This window comes from Triticum aestivum, chromosome 5B, assembly GCF_018294505.1.
Source record: "Triticum aestivum cultivar Chinese Spring chromosome 5B, IWGSC CS RefSeq v2.1, whole genome shotgun sequence".
Taxonomy (NCBI): Eukaryota; Viridiplantae; Streptophyta; class Magnoliopsida; order Poales; family Poaceae; genus Triticum; species Triticum aestivum.
The window spans coordinates 246560128-246581985 of NC_057807.1; the positions used below are offsets into that span (position 1 = coordinate 246560128).

The window sequence follows — 21858 nt, forward strand, 5'->3', positions numbered from 1 at the left end:
GTTTTCAACCGTATTAGAGAGGGAGTGGTCGGCTATGATGACTACTTCGAGTGCAAAGAGGATGCTGTCAGCAAAATTGGTTTCTCCTCTTATCAGAAATGCACTGCCGCCATCCGAATGCTTGCATACGGAGTGCCCGGTGATCTCATTGACGAGTACGTCCGTATGAGCGAGTCTACATGCCTAGAGTCTCTGTATAAGTTCTGCAAGGCTGTGATTGCTGTGTTTGGCCCTGAGTACTTGAGAGAGCCTACAACTGAAGATACAACCCGTTTGTTGGCGATGAATGCCAGCAGGGGCTTCCCGGAGATGCTTGGCAGCATAGACTGCATGCATTGGGAGTGGAAGAACTGCCCTTCTGCTTGGCAAGGGCAGTATAAGGGACATGTCAGGGCTTGCACTGTCATACTAGAGGCCATGGCGTCTCAAGATCTCTGGATTTGGCACTCTTTCTTTGGCATGGCTCGATCACACAATGATATCAACGTGCTTCAGCGCTCGCCGGTGTTTGCTAGGCTTGCCGAAGGCAACAGCCCACCGGTGAACTTTACTGTCAACGGCCACAACTACGACAAAGGGTATTATTTGGGTGACGGTATCTATCCTCGACCACTATTGTCAAAATAATACCCAACCATGTCGGAGAGAAAAGGAAAAGATTTTCCCAAGAGCAAGAGAGTGCTAAGAAGAATGTCGAGCGTGCCTTTGGTGTTTTACAATCTTGATGGGGCATCGTTCGGTATCCTGCTAATACTTGGAGCACGCAGAAACTGTGGGAGGTGATGACTGCTTGTGTGATCATGCACAATATGATCGTAGAAGACGAGCGCCCGGAACGTCTGTACGATCAGGGCTTTCAGTTTCAGGGTGAGAATGTTGTGCCTGAGCATGGAGTAGCGGCAATATTTGAGCAATTCACTCAGTTTCATGAAGACATACATGATTGGAAAACTCACGTGCAACTGCAAAATGATTTGGTTGAGTATATGTAGACTCATGTTGGCAACCAATAGATGTATCTTCTTTTACTCGTTTGCAAAACTATGTGAAACATTTTTATTTGTATTTGGCTTGTAAAACTATACTATTTATTTGGGCCGCTAAACTATTTTGCTTGCATTTTCATTTCATAATATGTTTGAATGCAAATCAATGTAAAATTGGGCGGCCAGCCGGTCACGCCTGCACATATGGGTCGGCGCGTTGGACGCGCTGTCGATTTATATGAAAAACAGGGCAGACGCCGGGCAGGCGGCCGACCCAAACAGACAAAATCGCCGTCCATTTGGGCCGGCCCGTTGGAGTTGCTCTTATCTCCTTAAAAAAAGAAAAAAGAAAAGGAGCGAGCCTATTATGCGGATGCAAGCGGACGCATCCATCCATCCGCGGACATATAGAGAGGGCCAAATTAAATTAGGCGAGTGTGGTTGTCGATGCTCTAAACCCCAACTGAGAAAATCCACCCCTTTCCTCTTCCTCCCACGCCTGGCGCCTCTCTCTCCACCACCGTATCCTGTTCTCCCCCCTCCTGCCATCGCGTTGCAAACCCTCGCAATCATGTGAACATCTCGCGATCCTCATATACACAGTTCCATGTGGCGCAATGCCCCTGCGCTAAACTTTTATGTTGTTGTTGTTGTTGTCGCCAATTAAGGGACGGGAGCGGTACCAGCGATGGCGGGGACGGCGGCTGGTCGCTGCGGCCGATGGACGCGGAGCAGCTGCGGGAGTGTGGGCACCGGATGGTGGATTTCATCGCGGATTACTACAAATCCATCGAGTCATTTCCCGTCCTCAGCCAAGTCCAGGCACGACCACTCTTACTCTCGGCAAATCCTGCAGTACAACTTGTTCACGTGCTGCTTCCGCACCTTTATCGCCTATATTATGACTTGGCCTATTGATTGATCCATCTACTAGCTTTAATCCATGTGTTCTGTAAATAACTCTCTGGTATGGACTATATAACTCCGCTACTACTAATGATATAAGATGCGCAATTGTGAACAATCAGAGCCTTCAGTGTTGGCATACTTAGCTGCCACTCAGGAATGCTATGTTGCCTGATTTTGCAGCGGGAATACATACCAGAGCTTGAACAGATAAGGTAGAACTATGAAGACGATATCTCAGATGTGTATGGAGGCTACGAATCACCGTAACAATTATTAGAAGTGGTGGCTGCCGGGAGTATGAGGAAGTTGGAGTGGAGGACTGACTACCGAGGATCACAAAGACAGTAAGTAATGGGGACTGAGACTCAGAAGGTACCGTGCGTTGGCGAATATAGTGAATGGAAATTCAGAACTGTCAAAATTTACATACAATAGATGGCGTGGCTAACAGAGGAAAAAGTGCAGATGGTGGGGGATAATATGGTACTACTGATTGTGCCACTGAGGGAATGCAGTCGCGGGTATGGCTAAGTTTTAATCGCACAAACGTACAGATATAACATATAAGTCCCATGGGCCATGGCTATAGCACATTAATCATTAGGTGATTCTCGGATAATTGATACTGAAGACTTGACATATTTTTTTACTCACCCAGAATTGGACTTCATGCCTTTTCTAGTTCAACCAGAAAACTCTGGATCCTTCATGTTGTGAAGTGGTGATGTTGCAATTAAAAAATTAAGAAAACAGTCAAATTTACTACTCTTTATCTAGAGAAGATGGATTGTGTGAAGGAGTATCGTTGGCACTGACTAAGATCTGTGCATCCATTTCATTGCAGCCAGGATATCTGAAGGAACTTCTTCCAGATTCAGCTCCTAACCGACCTGATACTTTGGATGCCCTTTTTGACGGTGATCTTCCCTCCAGTCTACTTTGAAGTGATATCGGAATTTAAGTTATCAATTGCATTCCATGTGTTTGCCAAAAGAAACCTTCATTCATTCAGCAAATTGTTCTGATGCCCAGATATTCGTGAGAAGATAATACCTGGAGTAACTCATTGGCAAAGTCCAAGTTATTTTGCATACTATCCCTCAAATAGCAGCACTGCTGGATTCCTGGGGGAGATGCTTAGTGCTGCCTTTAACATCGTTGGCTTCAGTTGGATAACCTCTCCTGCTGCAACTGAGCTAGAGGTTATAGTCTTAGACTGGTTTGCAAAAATGCTTAAGCTTCCAAGCCAATTTCTGTCAGATGGTAAGAATGCAACCATATATTGTGGTTTGATACATAAATTATTTGTTGATCTCAACATTATTTTTTGCAATTTGGTTCTTCTATAATATGTATCACCTCATAATTAACTGGCATGTCTAGGTAAAAAAAGAATGAGAACGTTTGATTGACAAATACTGCGTAAAAACTTTGCATACTTGGTTATTCGGTATTTATTTATTGTGCGTTGCCATTCTGTATTTATTCAACTACTCTTTATTGTTTCCTTCTTTAACATATTGAGTGTCTGTCCCTCAAAAAAAAATATTGAGTGTCTGGTCTAGTTTTACGGGTTCAAGTCCTGGAAACAGCCTCTTGCAGAAATGTAGGGAAAGGCTGCGTACTATAGACCCAAAGTGGTCGGACCCTTCCCCGGACCCTGCGCAAGCGGGAGCTACGTGCACCGGGCTGCCCTTTTTTTTGTCTGGTCTAGTTTTACATAGAATCCTTAACTACTTCTTCAAGCTACTCCATTAAAACATGTGGTCGTTTCTTTCTTTTCCGCGGGCACCATTACATGACACTGACTACAATTTCCAAATCATATAGTGAAATAATCGGGTAACTCAGTATGAACAATCTGGCAACCACACACTATAAATCTGGTAAATGGTACAACAACAAAAAAAAAAAAAATCTTTAGTCCCAAACAAGTTGGGGTAGGCTAGAGCTGAAACTCATAAGATCTCGTAGCTAACTCATGGTTTTGGCACATGGATAGCTAACTTCCACGCACCCCTGTCCATGGCTAGTTCTTTGATGATACTCCAGTTCTTCAGATCTCTCTTTACGGACTCCTCCCATGTCAAGTTCGGTCTACCCCGACCTCTCTTGACATTATCATCACGCTTTAGCCATCTGCTATGCACTGGAGCTTCTGAAGGCCTACGCTGAATATGCCCAAACCATCTCTCAGACAATGTTGGAGAAGCTTTTCTTCAATCGGTGATACCCCAAGTCTATCCCATATATCATCATTCCGGACCCTGTCCTTCCTTGTGTGGCCACACATCCATCTCAACATGTGCATCTGCGCCACACCTAATTGTTGAACATGTCGCCTTTTAGTCGGCCAACAATCAGCGCCATACAACATTGCCGGTCGAATCGGCGTCCTATAGAACCTGCCTTTTAGCTTTTGTGGCACTCTCTTGTCAGAGAGAACGCCAGAAGCTTGGCGCCACTTCATCCGTCCGATTTTGATTTGATGGTTCATATCTTCATCGATATCCCCATCCTTCTGCAGCATTGACCCCAAATATTTGCATAGATTTCTTGGTAGACATCGGCAACTCTGTAAGACTAAGTGGGGGATGTGCTCCAGTTAGAGTTACACGCTGCCACTTGTTTATCCTCCTACGTGCATCGGAATTGAAATAGTTTGATGCAATCCTAGAATCATGTGATTCAGACCGTGATTTGGACTATCCTTGATCTGAGATATCTACTTTATAGATGCCGCTTTAGCAGAATGTTATTCCCTCCATAAAGAAATATAAGAGTGTTTAGATCACTAAGGTAGTAATCTAAACGCTCTTATATTTCTTTACAGAGGGAGTACTTCGCTGCTATCTTTTGATGTAGTACATGTATATGTTTTTCCTTAGGGTAAAAATTGCGGACTTCTGTTCCTAGCAAAAGTCATGCTTCTGAGTTTCTCTATGGCATCCCTCTTTGCAGCGCCTGGTGGAGGAGTAATCCAGGGTACTGCCAGTGAAGCAGTTCTTGTTGTACTATTGGCTGCACGAGATAGAACTTTAAAGAAGCATGGGAAAAAGTCCCTTGAAAAGTTAGTAGTTTATGCATCTGATCAGACACATTCTGCTCTGCAAAAGGCATGCCAGGTATCCAGATATCATCCAACCAAAGTCCCACTAGAATGTTTTCCAGTTATTTGTTATGAATAAATTACCTGTCTTTTCTGTTCTTCAGGTTTGAAGTTATTTCAAAGAATTACAATTAGGTAGTTAGATAAATATGCATTATGTTCATGTACTTTTTATTTTATTTTCTGTTGACCTGAGGTAAAATTCTGTTGAAGATTGCAGGAATTTTCCCAGAGAACTTCAGAGTTGTCAAAGCTGACTGTAGTAAGAACTATGCTGTTGCACCTGAAGCAGTGACAGAGGCCATTTCCATTGACTTGTCATCTGGTTTGATACCATTCTTCATCTGTGCAACAGTAAGCAATAAGCCATGCTTTCTTTGTATGCAAACCTCTTTGAATTAGATAATGGAAAACTTGTATGTGAATTTCAACATTGATATTGCTAGAGATATATGCATTGTTGTTTCCCATTTGTATTAGGATTCCTACTTATCTCCTCTCTAGTACACGTATATATACTGGCCTTGAGCGCATCGAACAGATCAAGTTGCTTACATCTCAACATGATTTACTATACTATTTCAATGAACTACTTGAGGCGACTCGGGCGGCTCTTCAAACCCTAGCCGCCAGGGTCACCTCCACCTCCATTCCTTCCCTCCGCCGCTGCCGGAGGACGCCGCTGGGCTAAGCCCCGGGGGCCGACGGCGGTGGCGGAGGCTCTCCTCCCTGGATCGCGTCGGAGGGGGTGGGGCGGGACCTCCACGCGCGTGACGGCGCAGCGGTGATTTGATCCATGGTGGCGCGATGTTGTGCTCCGGGCCGAGGCCTTGGGCGGCGGCGCGGTTGCCTGGTGGCGAGCCGGCGGCGGCGGCGTGAAGAGGGCGCCGTGGAGGTCTGGGCTGGCCAGATCAGGATCTTGGGGCGGCGGCCCTAGACGGCGGCCGCGGGTGAAGCTCGGGCTTCCCGCGGCGGCATGGCGTGGTCCAGTCCATATCCAACGCGGATCTGCGTCGGCGGTCTCGTGGCTTTGCCACGGATTGGTTCCGATCAGAGACGGTGATGAGCGTGCGGGATCGATCTCGGCGGCTCTCGCGGTTTGGTGAGGTGGGGTGGGAGTCCTCCTCCCAGGCTCCAGCGGTGGCGCATTCAGGCAGTGGCCGGTGTGCCAGGGCTCCTACGGTGGCACTGCTGTTGCGGTTGGTCGCCGGATCTAGGCGGCTAGATCTGGGGCTTTGAAGGCGGTCGAGACAGTGCACAGGTTGTCGGGTGGATTTCTTGGGACGGATCCGAGTGAAAACTTGGTCTTCGGTCGTTGGCCGGAGCCGGTGATGACGATGCCCTTATCATCGTTTCCTTCATGAAGGCATCATCGAGGTACAAATCCCACACCCACCCAATACCTCCGGGGGAAAGCCTAGATCAGTTGATCAGATGACGACGGCATTCATGTGTCGTTACCCCCTTGGGGGCGGCATTCTTGGAGATGCACTCAGGCTCGAGGGACCAGCGGATGGCTTCTTCGGTGGAGCGGTGTTTCTTTCTACATATTCATGGCGGCGGCTCTTGGCGGCATGGGGCAGCGGAGGCTTGGCGTCAGATGTGTGGTGAAGGACACGCGCAAGAGGTCGACGCTGTCTGGCATCGTGGTGGCGTCAGCGGCAGCTAGACCGGGCAAGGTCGATGCAGCAGTACAACTCTGAAGATGGATTGGTGGCAGGTGGCTGCGGCGGCCTCATACCCGGCAGGCGTCCTGGTTGAGGAGCACGCCGGACTGGTGGGTGCCCATACCCGGCAGGCGTCCTGGTTGGGACCTCAGGTCTTAGATGTTAGGTTTGGCTGCGAGGACTGTTTGGTATTAGGCCCAGACTATCAACGCCCCTTCATCAACTGGACAGGAGTAGCGACAGATGTTGCTTAGATGGTGGCTTTGCTCTTACTGTTGTACGACTTTGTAAGGTCTTGTGTTAATAATTAATAAAATGGCCGTATGCATCGTCCAGATGCAGAGGCCGGGGGTATTCCTCCTTTTCTAAAAAAAACTTGAGTTAATATATACTCATATACTCCCTCCGTTCACAAATATAAGATTTTTTTTCTGAAAAGGGGGGATTCCCCGGCCTCTGCATCAGAAAGATGCATACGGCCATCTTATTAACAGAATAAAGTAGTGCCAACATGGTTCGAAAGGTCTCCTAAAGTAATAAAAAAGCACAGAAAGCTCACACAGAGCCAAAGAGGGCTAGAAACATCAACTAGCCAAGAAAAGACGCCACAACCGGCTGGCTAAAACTAGATAGGGATACTAAATGCCTATCCTATTACATGACCGCCATCCAAACCGGTTGAAGATATCCCGAGCTACCATCTCCCAGCGGAAAGACCCAGTAACCAAATGCTCCCTGGCCTCCGTCTGGGTGAGTAGCGACCACGAACGGATCAGTGCCGTAGTTCGGAATAAGACCTGCAAAAAATGTATACATGATATTCTGTTAAAAACCAAATCATTTCTGCAAGTCCAGATAGTCCACAGCAAAGCACAAACTCCAACCCGAATATGTCTCGCTAAGTCAGGCTCAATCCCATTAAGCCATGTCCCAAATAACGCATTAACAGAATTCGGTGGATTGATATTAAAAGCAATGCGGACCGTCTGCCAAAGAACCTTGGCCAACGGGCAATCAAAAAAGAGGTGTTTGATAGTCTCATCCCGATCGCAGAAACTACACCTAGTAGGTCCTGTCCCATTACGCTTTATCAAGTTGTCCTTAGTTAAAATAACTTGTTTATGGACAAACCACATAAACACTTTTATTTTCAAAGGAACTTTGACATCCCAAACATGCTTGGACGTAGGAATGGAGTTCGAATTAATAACATCAATATACATTGATTTAACCGTGAATGCTCCAGACTTAGTCAACTTCCAGCATAATTCATCGGGTTGTTGTGAAAGCTGGACTTCCATCAGTCTCCTAACTAGACGGAGCCATTCTTCCCAACGATTGCCCACTAGCGTTCGTCGGAACTGAATATTAAGGGGGGTAGATTGAAAGACCGATGCGACGAACACCTCACGTCGTTGAACAATGCGGTACAAAGACGGGTATTGGATGGCCAAGGGTGTCTCGCCGAGCCAAGTATCCTCCCAGAAACGTGTACTCGTGCCGTTTCCAATAACAAACTTCGTCCTATTAAACAAGGCCTGTTTGACTTTCATCAGGCCTTTCCAGAAGGGCGAGTCGGTCGGCCTGACTGTAACCTGGGACAAAGTTTTTGTCTGGAGGTACTTGCTGTGAAGGATTTGAGCCCACATAGCATCATTCTCCGATGAGAGCTTCCACAGCCACTTGCTAAGAAGGCATTTATTCTTAACTTCTAGATTCTCAATACCTAGACCCCCTTGGTCTTTTGGTCTACAGATGATATCCCATTTAGCAAGCCGATATTTTCTTTTAAGCTCATCACCCTGCCAAAAGAAACGCGATCGATAGAAGTCCAGTCTCTTCCTAACACCAACTGGGACCTCAAAGAACGATAGGAGAAACATTGGCATACTCGTGAGCACCGAATTAATCAGGATTAATCGGCCTCCGTATGACATGAGCTTACCCTTCCAGCAACTCATTTTCTTCTCAAATCGGTCCTCGATGCACTTCCATTCTCTGTTTGTCAGCCTACGATGGTGGATTGGAATCCCCAAGTAAGAGAAGGGTAACTCTCCCAACTCACACCCAAACAATTGCCTATAAGCATCCTGTTCATCTTTGGCCCTACCAAAACAGAACAGCTCGCTCTTATGAAAGTTAATCTTTAACCCGGTCAATTGTTCAAATAGGCATAACACAAGCTTCATATTTCTCGCCTTGGCCAAGTCATGCTCCATAAAGATGATTGTATCATCAGCGTACTGAAGGATGGATACACCTCCATCAATAAGATGAGGTACCAATCCACCTACTTGACCATTTTCCTTAGCCCTTCCTATCAAAATTGCTAACATATCCACCACAATGTTAAACAAGATAGGGGACATCGGATCTCCTTGTCTTAGGCCTTTATGTGTCTGGAAGTAATGACCTATGTCATCATTAACTCTAATTCCCACACTACCTTTTTGCGTAAATGATTCAACCTGTCGGCGCCAGGCTTCATCAAAACCTTTCATACGCAATGACTGTTGGAGGAATGGCCATTTGACCTTATCATACGCTTTCTCGAAATCCACCTTAAAAATTACTCCATCTAATTTTTGGAATGGATTTCATGGAGTGTTTCATGCAGGACGACCACCCCTTCAAGGATATTTCTGTCCGGCATGAAAGCGGTTTGGGACTGTTGCACCACAGAATGCGCAATCTGTGTAAGTCTGTTAGTCCCGACCTTGGTGAAAATTTTGAAACTAACATTGAGAAGACAGATCGGCCTGAATTGCTCAATTCTCACCGCATCCGTCTTCTTGGGAAGCAGTGTGATAGTCCCAAAATTCAAGTGAAATAATTGAAGCTGTCCAGAGAACAGATCATGGAACATAGGTAGTAAATCCCCCTTAATAATGTGCCAGCACTTTTTATAGAACTCTGCCGGGAATCCATCTGGTCCGGGAGCCTTATTGTTTTTCATCTGTGCAATAGCATCAAATACCTCCTTCTCTGAGAACGGGGCAACCAGAATATCATTGTCGGCAGCCGATAGCTGAGGTACATCCTCAGTCCTGGACTCATCGAGGGACACACAATTATCCTCCGGAGGTCCAAATAACTGCTTATAATAGTCGGTAATATATGTTTTTAGGTTATCCTGACCTAAAATAGTGCCCTCGTCTTGCTCAAGCTGAAAGATACGCTTCTTTCTGTGCTTGCCATTAGCTATCAAATGGAAGAATTGAGTATTCACGTCCCCTTGGACCACTTTGCGAACTTTAGCTCGCAAAGCCCACTTCAATTCTTCTTCGCGGAGCAGTTCTTTCAACCTCTTCTCCGCCTCATTTTTAACCTGAAGCTCAGCTGGCGATAAAATAGTGGATTCGGCCTGTATGTCCAGGGCCTGTATGAGAGTAAGGAGTCTATCCTTTTCGATCTTATACACACCACTGAGGTGTTAGCCCAGCCCCGTAAGAAACTTCTCAAATGCCTAATCTTATTCTGCCAACGCTCTATCGCAGTCTTGCCACCTACACCTCTATTCCATTCCCTGGCAATCAAGTCCAAGAACCCCTCACGTTCAAACCATGACATCTCGAAGGAGAAGGTGTTCTTGTTGCCGACGTGGTTCGGCTCCCCTGAGTCCACTAACAATGGGGTGTGATCAGATATTCCCCTCGAAAGAGCTTGCACCGTAACCAGAGGGAACTTTTGTTCCCACTCCACGCTCGCAAGAACTCGATCAAGTTTTTCATAGGTTGGGTTTGGCATAGCATTAGCCCAGGTGAACTTTCTACCAGAAAGCTCAATCTCTCTCAGGTCCAAGCTTTCAATAATGGTGTTGAACATAAATGACCATCTGCCGTCAAAGTTATCATTGTTCTTCTCCTCCCTCCTCCTGATGATATTGAAATCACCTCCAACTAAAATTGGAAGCTGTTCTGACCCACAGATTCGAACAAGGTCCGCCAGAAACTCCGCTTTAAGCTCGGGCTATGCGGCACCATAAACCGCCACCAAAGCCCAGTTAAAACCATCTATCCTAGACCTGACCCGAAACTTCACCGCGAAGTCGCCCATAATTACACTTCGGACTTCAAGCGAATCGCATCTCACACCTAGTAAGATACCACCCGATCTTCCTCGCGGAGGGAGGCAATGCCAATCGAAATCAATACCACCCACAAGAGAAGAGAGAAACTGGGGCGCAAAGTTATCTCTACCCGTCTCCGATAGAGCAACAAAATCTAACCTCTGCTCTGAAGCTGCCTCAGCTAGGAATCTTCTTTTAGCCAAGTCCTTCAGACCTCTGCTATTCCAAAAAATTCCTCTCCTAATTCATCATGGAATTTTTTAGTGGTTCGAATCCTAGCACTCCTACGAACTGCGGAATCGGGATAGATCTTCCGTTTCCACTTACGCTTAGGTTTACTAACCTCTGTCGCCCGGTCCTCATAGCCGGGTTCACAAATATTACTAGCATCATTCTCTAGGGGTACATCATCTTCCTCAGAGTCATGATTGGGGGGTGCTAGATCCGCACACAGATTATCGAGCACTCTAACCCCTAACGCATCAATCTCATCATCATTCATTGGTTTAACTGCTGCTAGATTACGAATAGTCTCTAAGGCACGTTCCGCTTCCAAATCTAATAGATCATTCACCGAATTGGTAATCTCACTATCCGTAGCACCTAGTGAAACTCCTAATTGGTTTGCATTATTTATAATGTCCTCATTAGAAAAATGCAATAAGGAATTAGATAAGTTGACGGACATACCAGAAGATAAAGCAGCCTCCTGAAGCTTGGCCGCCCTCATAGCGCACCGCTGCTGCATATCATCCACCTCAGGGATGTCGAGGATGCGAGCACTCATCCGTCTCCCCTCGGATATAGGGTCCGGGATCCCGCCAAACGCAACAACCTCCTCCCTAGTAAAACCTGTCACTGAATCCCTCAAAGGGTCTGCCGAGGTTACCAGAGAAGGCGTCTGCGGGCTCCCCATCCCCTCAGACGGGTGCCCCACACCAGGGACCCCGGCCATGGGTAGGAGCGAAGAGGGGATGACAAGGGCCGCCTGCCCACACCCTCCTCCCACCCCAGCCGTCGGCTCAGTCAGATGAGCCATCAGAGAGGGAGAGGCGGTCCTCCTGACCGTCGGAGAAGAGGGAGGAGACAGGGCCTCCTGCCCCGGCGTCCCCCCAAACGCAGCTGCTGCCGCGGTGGTTACCGCCACCATCGGAGTAGCAGGAGTCGAGGCCGCCTGCCTCGGGCTCCCTCTCCCAGCACCGGCCGACCCCCTCGGGGCCGGCGTCACCGACGCCACCAGGATCGGTATGGGGATGGGAGAAGACGAGGCCACCTGCCCCGGACCCCCTCCCCCACAACCCATCACGCCCGCAGTCGCCGTCACCGGAGTCGCGTCCACGTGAGGCGCCGGGAGAAGAGAAGCACCCTCCGGCCTCCTCTCCGAAGCACCTACCGAAGGCCTTGCCGGCCGTCCAGCAAACAATCCAGCATCCCCCTCGAACTCCAACGGAGGGAGCGTGTGCTCAAGATAATCACCAGACTCTACCCGGTCACTCCATAGCCTGGGAGGTGCCGAAGCTGGCTCAAAAGACCCAAAACGCAGAGTAGTCATGGGCACCGCTGGTGAAACTGCGGGCTCAACCCCGGTCCCATCCCCAGGCGACTGAGAGGCTGGGTGAGAACCGTTAGACCCCTCTCGCGTGGGCCCATCTGACGGTGCCCCCTTGGCCCCCGCATTACCATCACTGTCGTGCATGTCAACATCGTTACCATTAACCGCATCAGCAAATAAATCGATGTCCTCAAACTCGATCTCTAGCGGGAACACCTCTCCCCTATAGGTCCAGTTGACCTTATCAGGCACGAACTCAATATCCAGAACACTTACTAAAAGCCGGGCCACCCCATGGGCACGTGTGAACGCCATATCCACTTTTTCTGTCTTTCCAACCATGATGCCCATACTGGCCACCACACGAGCATCCTGCAGAGGCTTAGAAGGAGCCCCTAAAAACCGCAACCAGACCTGCGTAAGCGGCTTTCCCTTAGGCTCAACCTGCTTCCACTCGTTAAACTCCAGGATACACTTAGTACCGGGGACTTTACACAAGCCAAAGCTCAACAATCTCTGCAAATCATCCACATATGAGAAATCAACCTTAAAAACCCTGTCCTCGATAAGCACCAACTCCCATCTAAAATCCCCGGGAGCCAGCTCCTGAAGCCTCCTCACAATCTGTGCCTCAGTCACCTCGCCCTGGGTCGCTCTCACAATCCCGGTAGTCAAGCTCAGGGTATCTTCCGGGACCTCTCTCGCCGCCGGGGACTCAAAAAACATGAGCTCAGCACAATAGACTCCATAAATATTCAGCGTCGGAGGCAGGTCACGCAACAACGGGCAGTCTCCCGAGTCATGTGCAGGCTTGCCACACGACTCACACAGCTGGGCCACACACTCAGCAATGAAGTGGCCCTTCTCACCACAACGGTAGCAAATCATCCTCTCCTTCTTACGAGCATATTTGGACGCCCTCTCGGCATCAGACCTGTCGGTAGCCTCATCCACCGTCCCAGCCTCAGGAACCTCAACACTGGCCAAGGCGTTCACCACCTCCATCGCCTGTGAAGGGAGCTCAGTGGAAGTAGGGTCAGACTCCACTGTAGCAGCCATAGGAACAACAGCCCTGGGCGGGGGCGGTCGGCGAAATCTCCCACGGCCCCCACCCCGACCACCACGATGGCCACGAAAGCCTCCTCTCTGACGGTGATCCGGGCCGGAGGCCCCCTCGACAAAGCCACCTGCCGGGCCGAGAAACGGTCTCTCAGCAGACCCGTCGCTTTGCCAGGCATATCCACGACCTCCTCCCGTAGAAGAGGATCCTCGGTGCTGTCCGTCACCATACGCATCGTACCCATCATCCCCCCACTGGTCTCGGGGCGGATCGTTGGGCTCTCTGTTGTTTGTCTGAGTCGGACCGGACCGGTTTTGCGCCGGCCTAGCAACGTAATGGGGCGGAGGTGCAGCCCGTGGTTGATTGCCTGCGGTCGCCGGCCAGCCCCCATTAGGCCGAGGCCCTCCACCGCGGCCAGCAGGAGTCTCACCAGACGCACAAATATAAGATGTTTTGTATATTTTCAATATGGACTATATACAAACTGAAATGAGTGAACAAACACACTAAAACGTGTCTATATACATCCGATTCTGAATAAAGTTAGAACATCTTATATTTATGAACGGAGGGAGTAGTTACTAAAAATTTGAGGTCCTGATATTAGACCAGCGTCTGTTTATCCTATTGGTCATGTAAGTAATGTTGAATAATGTTGTTCACGATGTAAGTTTCTGACGATGGGAAAATATTACATGGAAAGGTTCCTCAGGTTGTAAGTTACATGATAATAAGCAGTACAGGTTTCAATGCAACCTCAAATAACTTGTAAACTACGAGAGTGATTCAATCTCATCTACGAGATAAAAAAAACAAAATGCACTGCTGGTATCCATTGCATGGTCACTAAGAAGTTGTCTTTTTTGTGTCTCATAAATGAGTGATTTTGATCCTTACATTTTGCACCAGATATAGGACATCCCTTTTCTATACCTACTGATTATTTATGAAGTTTTTGGAACTTCTATACCATATTGTCCCAGGATTGCAACCAGGACATCCTGATCATATAAGCCATTGTAATAGATATAAGTGTTTGCAATATACGAACTGCTCCCGCACAGAATCAGGTTTGCAGTTATTTCCACCCGAAAGATATTGCCTTAAAGGCTTAAAACCATACAATGGCAAATCTAAGCTGAAAATAAAATAAAATCTGAACTCTTTATTCCCAGTCGGATACTCTTAAGGCCTTGTTCGGTTGACAGGGAATTGGAGGGGGTTGGTAGGGATTAAATCCTCTACAAGTCAAAATCCCCTTAAATCCCCTCCAATCCCTTTGAGAAGGGGTGTGACTGAACAAAGGCCTAAAGGCAGTGGTGCCAGTTTGTTTACATTAGATAATTCCAACACCACTTACTGGTGTGGTATGTGTCCAGTGTATTTGTTAGCTGTGTAGTTTCCCCTTTACATAGGCTTCTATTTGCATATGTACTGGTTACTTTAACGATGACCTATGATCAAGAAAATGGGATTACCATGCAACACATGATCTAGTCTTAGAGGCGAGACTAGGAACCTATTTTGTGTTTATGTTTCCACATATGCTTATGAGTTTTCCTCTAAATCTCACATTCAAGAACCATGGCAATTATAGCACAGAAATAAATATTAATTACAAACGTGGAAGTAAATAATAACATTTATTATTGCCTATAGGGCATATTCCCAACACACGCGGGAGGCAAATCTCCTACCATGCACTTTTGCATTGGACGCTGGTGACCGCGTCGGTGTTGGCCTAGAAGAACAACCGACAGCGCAGCAGGCATCCCTTCCGGAAGTTGTGCAGCCTTGCAGGGCAGCCATGGCATAGGACGGGAGGGCAGAGAGCACCGCGTTTGGAAGCACCCCTTGCCGCAGAAGGTGAAGCCCTCGTTTTGATGTGGATGTTCTCAACGAACCCTTCCAGGATCATGCTGCTGGTGAAGATCACCAGGCTCCGATACTAAACTAGTATGAACCTTAAATGTGATTGAAAATTGCCGGAATGCTTGACTGGGGCTATCACTCTAGCCATGGCGCTCCAGAGCAGAGGTTATAGAATAGGTAACTGCATAATGCTGTAACAGAATAATAGGAAGATATATATTTGGGTTTCTTGCTGACATTTGTTAGATAGACAGCCAAAGCATTATATAGCCGGCTTTACCACAAAATTAAGGAACTACCAACTTGTGTACCAGGAAACTAATTATATGCAAGTGATTAGTAAAATCCCTACTTGCTAAAGGTAACTAAGATACTTATCCCCTGGGTAACTGGGATCCTTATCTCTGACCACTCTTTGTAACATGATTACATGATGAATGTTACAAAAAATAAACTGGAATGATGTTCTCCGATGTGTAATAAGCTTATCTTTTTATCTGGTAACACATATTTTTGCTCCTTATTTACTTTCTAAGGAAAGCTCTTATTTGTTTCAGGTAGGCACAACATCTTCATCGGCCGTGGACCCCTTGCCTGAACTAGGAAACATAGCACAGGTGTTTAGGCCCATTGGTTGAATTGGGAAATTATATTTGTATAATGAAGTAATATAATCAGTCTGTATTTGATACTTTCTCTTGCTATATTTTCTACAAGTATTTTCCAAAAAATTGACGATCTTCTGCCAGGCAGGAATAGAACACAGTTGTGTTGGTGCTAGTTCGAAACCTAGTTATGTCCACTTTTGAGGAACAAGTCTGTGCATTGATGGGTAGTAACTGGTAGCTGGTAGGTTAACAGTGTTTCCCAAAAAAATTATATGGGACCAGTACTTTGAAAAATAATCCTTGTAAATTGATTTTTTATTTTTTTGTCCATATGTTAATCCCAATCAATCTAAATTTGCGGTACAGCTAGAACTAGGTATTTATCAGCTCTCTAGTGGGAACCAATACTGTCCTATGTCTGGGATTTTTCTGGAGCATGTTTTTGGGATGTTGGTTGCACCCCCACTGTTATTAGCAACCTTGTTTTTGTATATGACTTGTGCAAATTGTACATATTGTTATTCATGAATGTACTTTCACTAATTATTTCTTTTTATAATTCTTGTTAGGGCCATGACATGTGGTTCCACATTGATGCTGCATATGCTGGAAGTGCTTGTATATGCCCAGAGTATCGACATCACCTTGATGGAGTGGAAAAAGCTGATTCATTCAATATGAATGCACACAAATGGTTCCTCACAAACTTCGACTGTTCTTTGCTATGGGTTAAGGTAAGCCATGTGATACTGTTCCAATTGGGATAACATGATTTGCGCTTCTAAATAATCTCGCTTTTCTTGTTTTTTCTAAGTATATCAAAATTGATATTGCACAAACTGACATCACACATAACGAACAGGACAGGAGTTATCTTGTGGAAGCATTGTCTACAAATCCAGAGTTTCTTAAGAATAAGGTTAAAATCTCCTTTCTATGTTTTTCTCTTGGAGATTTTCATCATTTCATGGAAGTGCATTTTAATCTACTTTCGGAACTGAATTCTGGATGCTTGTTCGTTTATCTTTTTTTCTCGTACATGCATCAAAGCGCATGTCTTTTTGTATTAGGAGAAAGTGTCGAAACGATGTGCATCTTATACAACTCAAAGAAACAAAAAAAACTAAATTTAACAAAGAATTAAACCTAGGCAAAGAAACGGAGAAACCGAATGAAACAAGCGAAGAAACAAAAAACTGTACAACTTCCCTACTGCTGCTGTTACAGTGGCCACGGCGTCGAGCGTCTTGAGACAATCTCCTTAGGGTTAGGGACTTTGCACCAGTGTTGATCCTCAGTTTCCAAATCCCAGTGGTAACCCGCTGGTTGTCACTGGACCTGTTTGTTACCGGGAGCTATTTTTACTAGTGGAGTAAAATGCACCGGAGGTTCTATAAGTATGAAAAAGCACATCTATGTCCTAAAAGTGGATAAGTGGTATGCACATGTAAGTCCTAAAAGTGGATAAGTGGTAGTGACCACCTGTCCAATGGAATATCTCACCCAAGCAGCAGCAGCGCGCGCTCGCCGTTGCTGTCACGGCCGCGAGCTACCCCTAAGTGCTGGTCACCCTGGCCAGCGTGTCCCTGTCCACCGGCCAATGTGTGTAACAGTCTACTCCTTGATCAATTCCCACTTCTGCACATTCCTATGCACATCAGTTCTCTCACGCTTGGGCATTGGCATGCTCTTGCACCATCGTGAAGCTCTCATGAAGGTGCTAGGGTGGTACGGCAAGCTGCTGGATGACGGCACCCGCAAGACCGCTGAAACCACCAGCAACATCTGGAACCACTGGAAGTATTACACACACCTGAGATGGATTGTCCAGGTGGATTCTGCTCGGAGGAATAGAACCAAGCCCGAGAGTCAGGCTACATAGTCTCAGAGGTTCCAAATATTGCTCACTGGGAGGTTCCAAACAAGAGCTATTAACCTCTGTGGCATCCTGTCTAGTTCGAACACCTCGCTTAGAGTGTCCGAATGCACATAGTATCACCGGTGCAACTCTCTGAACTCACTTGGAGGGACAAACAACTAACACTTGGTGGATCCAATCAGGAAAAACACAGAGAAGATTATGGATGGAACTTTTGAGATTTGATCGAGTTTTTTAAGGTTTGAGTTTGAGCACTTAGCAAGAATTTCTTCTCCTCACTAGGGTCAAGATTCCCCTTTTGATAGTATTGGCATATTTATGACTCAAAGTGATCCTGTATCACAAAAGTCTAAAAAGTCCTTAATCATGCTGATTTTTTTGCAAAGATTTTGAGGGGTCGAAAACCATTTTCCAACTAGCATCTTTTCGGACTTCAGCTTATCATCACTAGAGTAAATTATTTGTTGTCCTGAAATATCAAAAGCCACTATGGTGGCCTAGATGCACTTTCAGATGGGAATCGCCCGGGATAGGGCCAAAGTGTTGGGTGATATTATTCCTGGAGGGTAAACCCCATCCTCGTGTACAGAGTGTGCGGTTGGCCACCTTTTCCCAAACCACGATGTAACAGTGTTTCTTTTCTAACATTGTTATGCAAAGCATTTGAGTATTCAGTCCACGAAGAAAAATTATCCCCTGCAGTTTTAATTGATTGACTTGACAAACTGAAAAATATATTTTCAAGAGAACAAAAAGATTGTGTTGAAAGAACAATGGCATGTCTGTATTCCTGCAATGTGATCAAAAGAATTACGTGTAACAGCTCATTACTGAGTTTCTACATTTGGAAATAAGTCAGCTTTGATGAGTTTACGTAAAATTATGTTTCGATTGTGACATAAGAACTGTTTTACATTTTCAGGCTTCCCAAGCAAATTCTGTTGTTGATTTCAAGGATTGGCAAATTCCACTTGGTCGTCGTTTTAGGTGAAATCTTTTTGGCGACTTTGATAACCACCATTTGTCAAATTTACTGTTTTTCTTTTACAAATTTAATACTCCCTCCGTTCCTAAATGTAAGTCTTTGTAGAGATTCCACTATAAACCACATATGGATGTATATAGATGCATTTTAAGTTTAGATTCATTCATTTTGCTTCGTGTGTAGTCCATCTAGTGGAATCTCTATAAAGACTTATATTTAGGAACGGAGGGAGTAGTTTGGTACTTCCAATTTTGATAAGGAATTAATTCTCCCATACTTATATGTATTTGTTATTTGTTCTATAATTCTTTTCTCCATAGAGAAATATATAGAGAACCCAGCATTCAAGGTGTGTCAGCTAGGTCCTATAAGCATGAAAATCTGGTCACACATACACTATGTTTTCCAAAAAGAATAGACCCGAAAACATAGTATGTGAGGAGATCCCCCCCCCCCCTCATCTCTCGCGACCGCGTCGCCCCCGCGGGCGGCCGGCCGCGCGCCGATCTCTCCCCCCTCCAGCCCCCCTCTCCCCTTCCTCCCCGCCGCCGTCGCTGGCGCCCTCGACCGGCCTGGCCCTGGGGACGCTGGTGGCGGTGGCCCTCCTGACCTTCCCCTCCCGGTGGCTCCCCGGCGCGGGGCGGAGCTGCACCGGGGGGGTGCTCCTAGGCGGCGGCGGTCTAGCTGGCGGTGGGGTTCCTCGTCGCCGAGCGGGCGGGTGGCGGCGCCGTCGTTGGCGGCGGGTGGCGCTGCGGCTCGTCCTGGCGGCGGCGCTCGGCCCAGATCTAGGCCCTACGGGGTAAATCTGGACCTGGGCGGGCCGGCGGCGTGATTCCCGGGAGGCGGGGGAGCGGCGTTGCGCGACGGGGTGCTGGCGGTGCCGACGCCAGCCTGCTGCAGTACGGCCAGCGGGGCTTAGCGGGCCCGTTTCGGGCCTGGCCGGGCCAGGGGTGGCCTGGTATGCCCCGCTGCCGTGTCCGGTCGGCTACTGCGACGGTGCTGGAGGCCGGGCTTCTCGCATGACGGCGGTGGAGGTGGTTCCCTTCCACTCGGCCTTGGTGCTGCTGCTCTCGTCGCGTGGTGCTTCTCTCCGGTCTTCTCGGCCTCGTGTTGGTGCTCGTAGTGAGACGGCGTGGGTGGCGGCGCAACCGTGATGGCGCATTGGGCGGTGGTTTGGATGGTAGGCTCCGGATGGGCGGTGGTGTTTGGTGTGCGGGAGAAATCCTTGCCGGTTCGTCCGGCTCCGATGCGGTGACACCGGCGGGTGCCACCATTCCTTCTTGAAGGGTGTCGGTGGTAGCCATCCCCCACTTTCCTCCGCATACCGGGGGAAACCCTAGGACTCGTCCGGGCAGCAGCGTCGTCGGCGTCGCATACCTTGCCTTCCGCGCTTTGTCGAGCTGCCGTTGTTGGCATTTGTTTCTTCTTCTTTTCTGTCTTTGGGCTTGTTGTGCTGCTCGCCCCAGCATCGCGTTGTGTACTGTTGGTTGGTTGCTTTGGAATACAAAGCGGAGGAAAACCCTTTTTGGGTAAAAGAATAGACCCTAAAAATATATATTCTAATGTTAAAGGCCCAGTCGCTCACAGCTTACCACAATGTCGGCGTTGTACGTGTCTAGCGGTTGCTGCTCAGCTACGTCTATTAATGAGGTTGCCAGGCTCCCCCCCTGGATAGCTACGAGCCCCCAGGCTTCTTGAATTGGAAGATATAATTTTGAGGGTATTTTTGTTGAAAAATAGCGCCTGTTTGGCATCAGTCAACGCACGGTTTTGTGTCGAATATTATGTTCAAGGTAGGTTACAGTTGGACTTTGAGTTGTACGGTGTGTAGAGTGTACAAGGTATGGAGTTATGTTCTTGTAGGACGCTTGTATCCTAGGCCTCCTATATCGACACCTATATCATGTGGGGTAGATACACGATGAACCTATGCCAACATAATAGCACAGACACACAAAGAGAGCCGGCGGCGTGTGCCAGCGCCAGGGCGGCCAGGGTGTAGTATTGCGTCAGTTTCATGGGGACGTAGCCGAGTTCGGTGAACCTTATTAAAAAATCTTGGTGTCATGCCTCATACGATTGCTTGTCCTTGGTAAGATCGACTGCATACCTCGGTTTTAATTTTAGTAAGTGGTATCAGAGTGAGGTTGCACAAAAATCTGCGGGAAACGGTCGTAATACCAGACAAAGTCGTCGGCGAGTTGCGATCCAGAAGCAGACGTTGGTCGTATTGTAATCTTTACTGAAGCAATCAAGAGGAGCAGGTCGATTGCTCGATCATGGCGGTGGTGGAATCATGTAGCAACAGGTGTTCTCAGTGTCTGAAAGTCGATGAGATCGATCAAAGCGGCTGCCGCCTAACGCCCAGAGGCCCGAGCTGCATGCGAGGCCTAGGCAGCATGGAGAGCCGCGTGGCCCAAGCACGGGAGCAGGAGAACACAACCCATGCGAGCTGAGGCAGCAGGCTGATTGGCTTCAAGACAAGACAAGCCCGCGTGAGAGGCTGCTTAGGCACAAGATTTGTTGGAAAAAAGACTGCCAGGGCTAGGAGCATCTCCAGCCGGTTGGGCTCCCCAGCGGCATTTTTTCAGCCGGATGGGGTTGCGCCGGCGGAATTTTGGCTCTGAGGTCTGGATTGTTTTCAGTTGTGCCCCCGCCCAAGAAGCAGCAGAGCTTCATCCAGCGGACTCGTGGCACCACGTCCAGGCGCCTCTCCTCCTAGGCTCTTCGCCAAGCACCTTCTAGAGCCGGACCAGGCCACACCAGGCCGCGGCGGCCGCGGCACTCGCGTCTGCGCTCAACTCGGCCAGCCTTCCAAGACGCTCAGCTCGTCCGGTGTCCGTGGCTCAGCACCTGCTCGACCTCCGGCGTCCGCGCGTGCGTGCTCGACCTGCACGCGACCCGAGCTCCGCCCCGGACGCCGGCCACCACGAGGCCGAGGAAGGAGAGCGGCCTGGCTCGGGCGTGCTCCTCGGGCTGGAGTGTTGTGGTGTGGGCATGGCGCGGAGCTGGTCCGGTGTGTGGGCGAGCAGACGCGGCGGTGGCAGGCCATGTCGTCCTTCCATGGCTGCGTGCGGTAGCGCCCCGGGTGGAGCCAGCACTCGAAGACGCCCCGACAGCCCGACCAGCCCGGCCGCCCCACGCGCCGCCCGGCCTCGCCCT

The 21858-nt window shown here is 48.0% G+C and overlaps 1 protein-coding gene across 3 annotated transcripts in view; it reads left to right on the top strand.

Annotated features, from left to right (window-relative positions):
* The first annotated feature begins 1394 nt into the window (after window positions 1-1394).
* The window catches only part of LOC123111194 (tryptophan decarboxylase 2), a 27037-nt gene continuing 6573 nt past the window's right edge, over window positions 1395-21858 (top strand). The window contains exons 1-10 of one of the 3 annotated variants that reach the window (XM_044531923.1): window positions 1395-1559; window positions 1655-1808; window positions 2740-2812; window positions 2928-3158; window positions 4857-5020; window positions 5218-5358; window positions 15782-15841; window positions 16402-16566; window positions 16695-16751; window positions 18634-18698. In XM_044531923.1, coding sequence (XP_044387858.1) covers window positions 1558-1559; window positions 1655-1808; window positions 2740-2812; window positions 2928-3158; window positions 4857-5020; window positions 5218-5358; window positions 15782-15841; window positions 16402-16566; window positions 16695-16751; window positions 18634-18698 — 1112 coding nt within the window. In that variant the 5' untranslated portion in view covers window positions 1395-1557. Of the gene's footprint in view, window positions 1560-1654; window positions 1809-2077; window positions 2417-2739; window positions 2813-2927; window positions 3159-4856; window positions 5021-5217; window positions 5359-15781; window positions 15842-16401; window positions 16567-16694; window positions 16752-18633; window positions 18699-21858 lie in introns of those variants that run through there. The other 2 variants (XM_044531925.1, XM_044531924.1) reach the window with 2 other exon arrangements.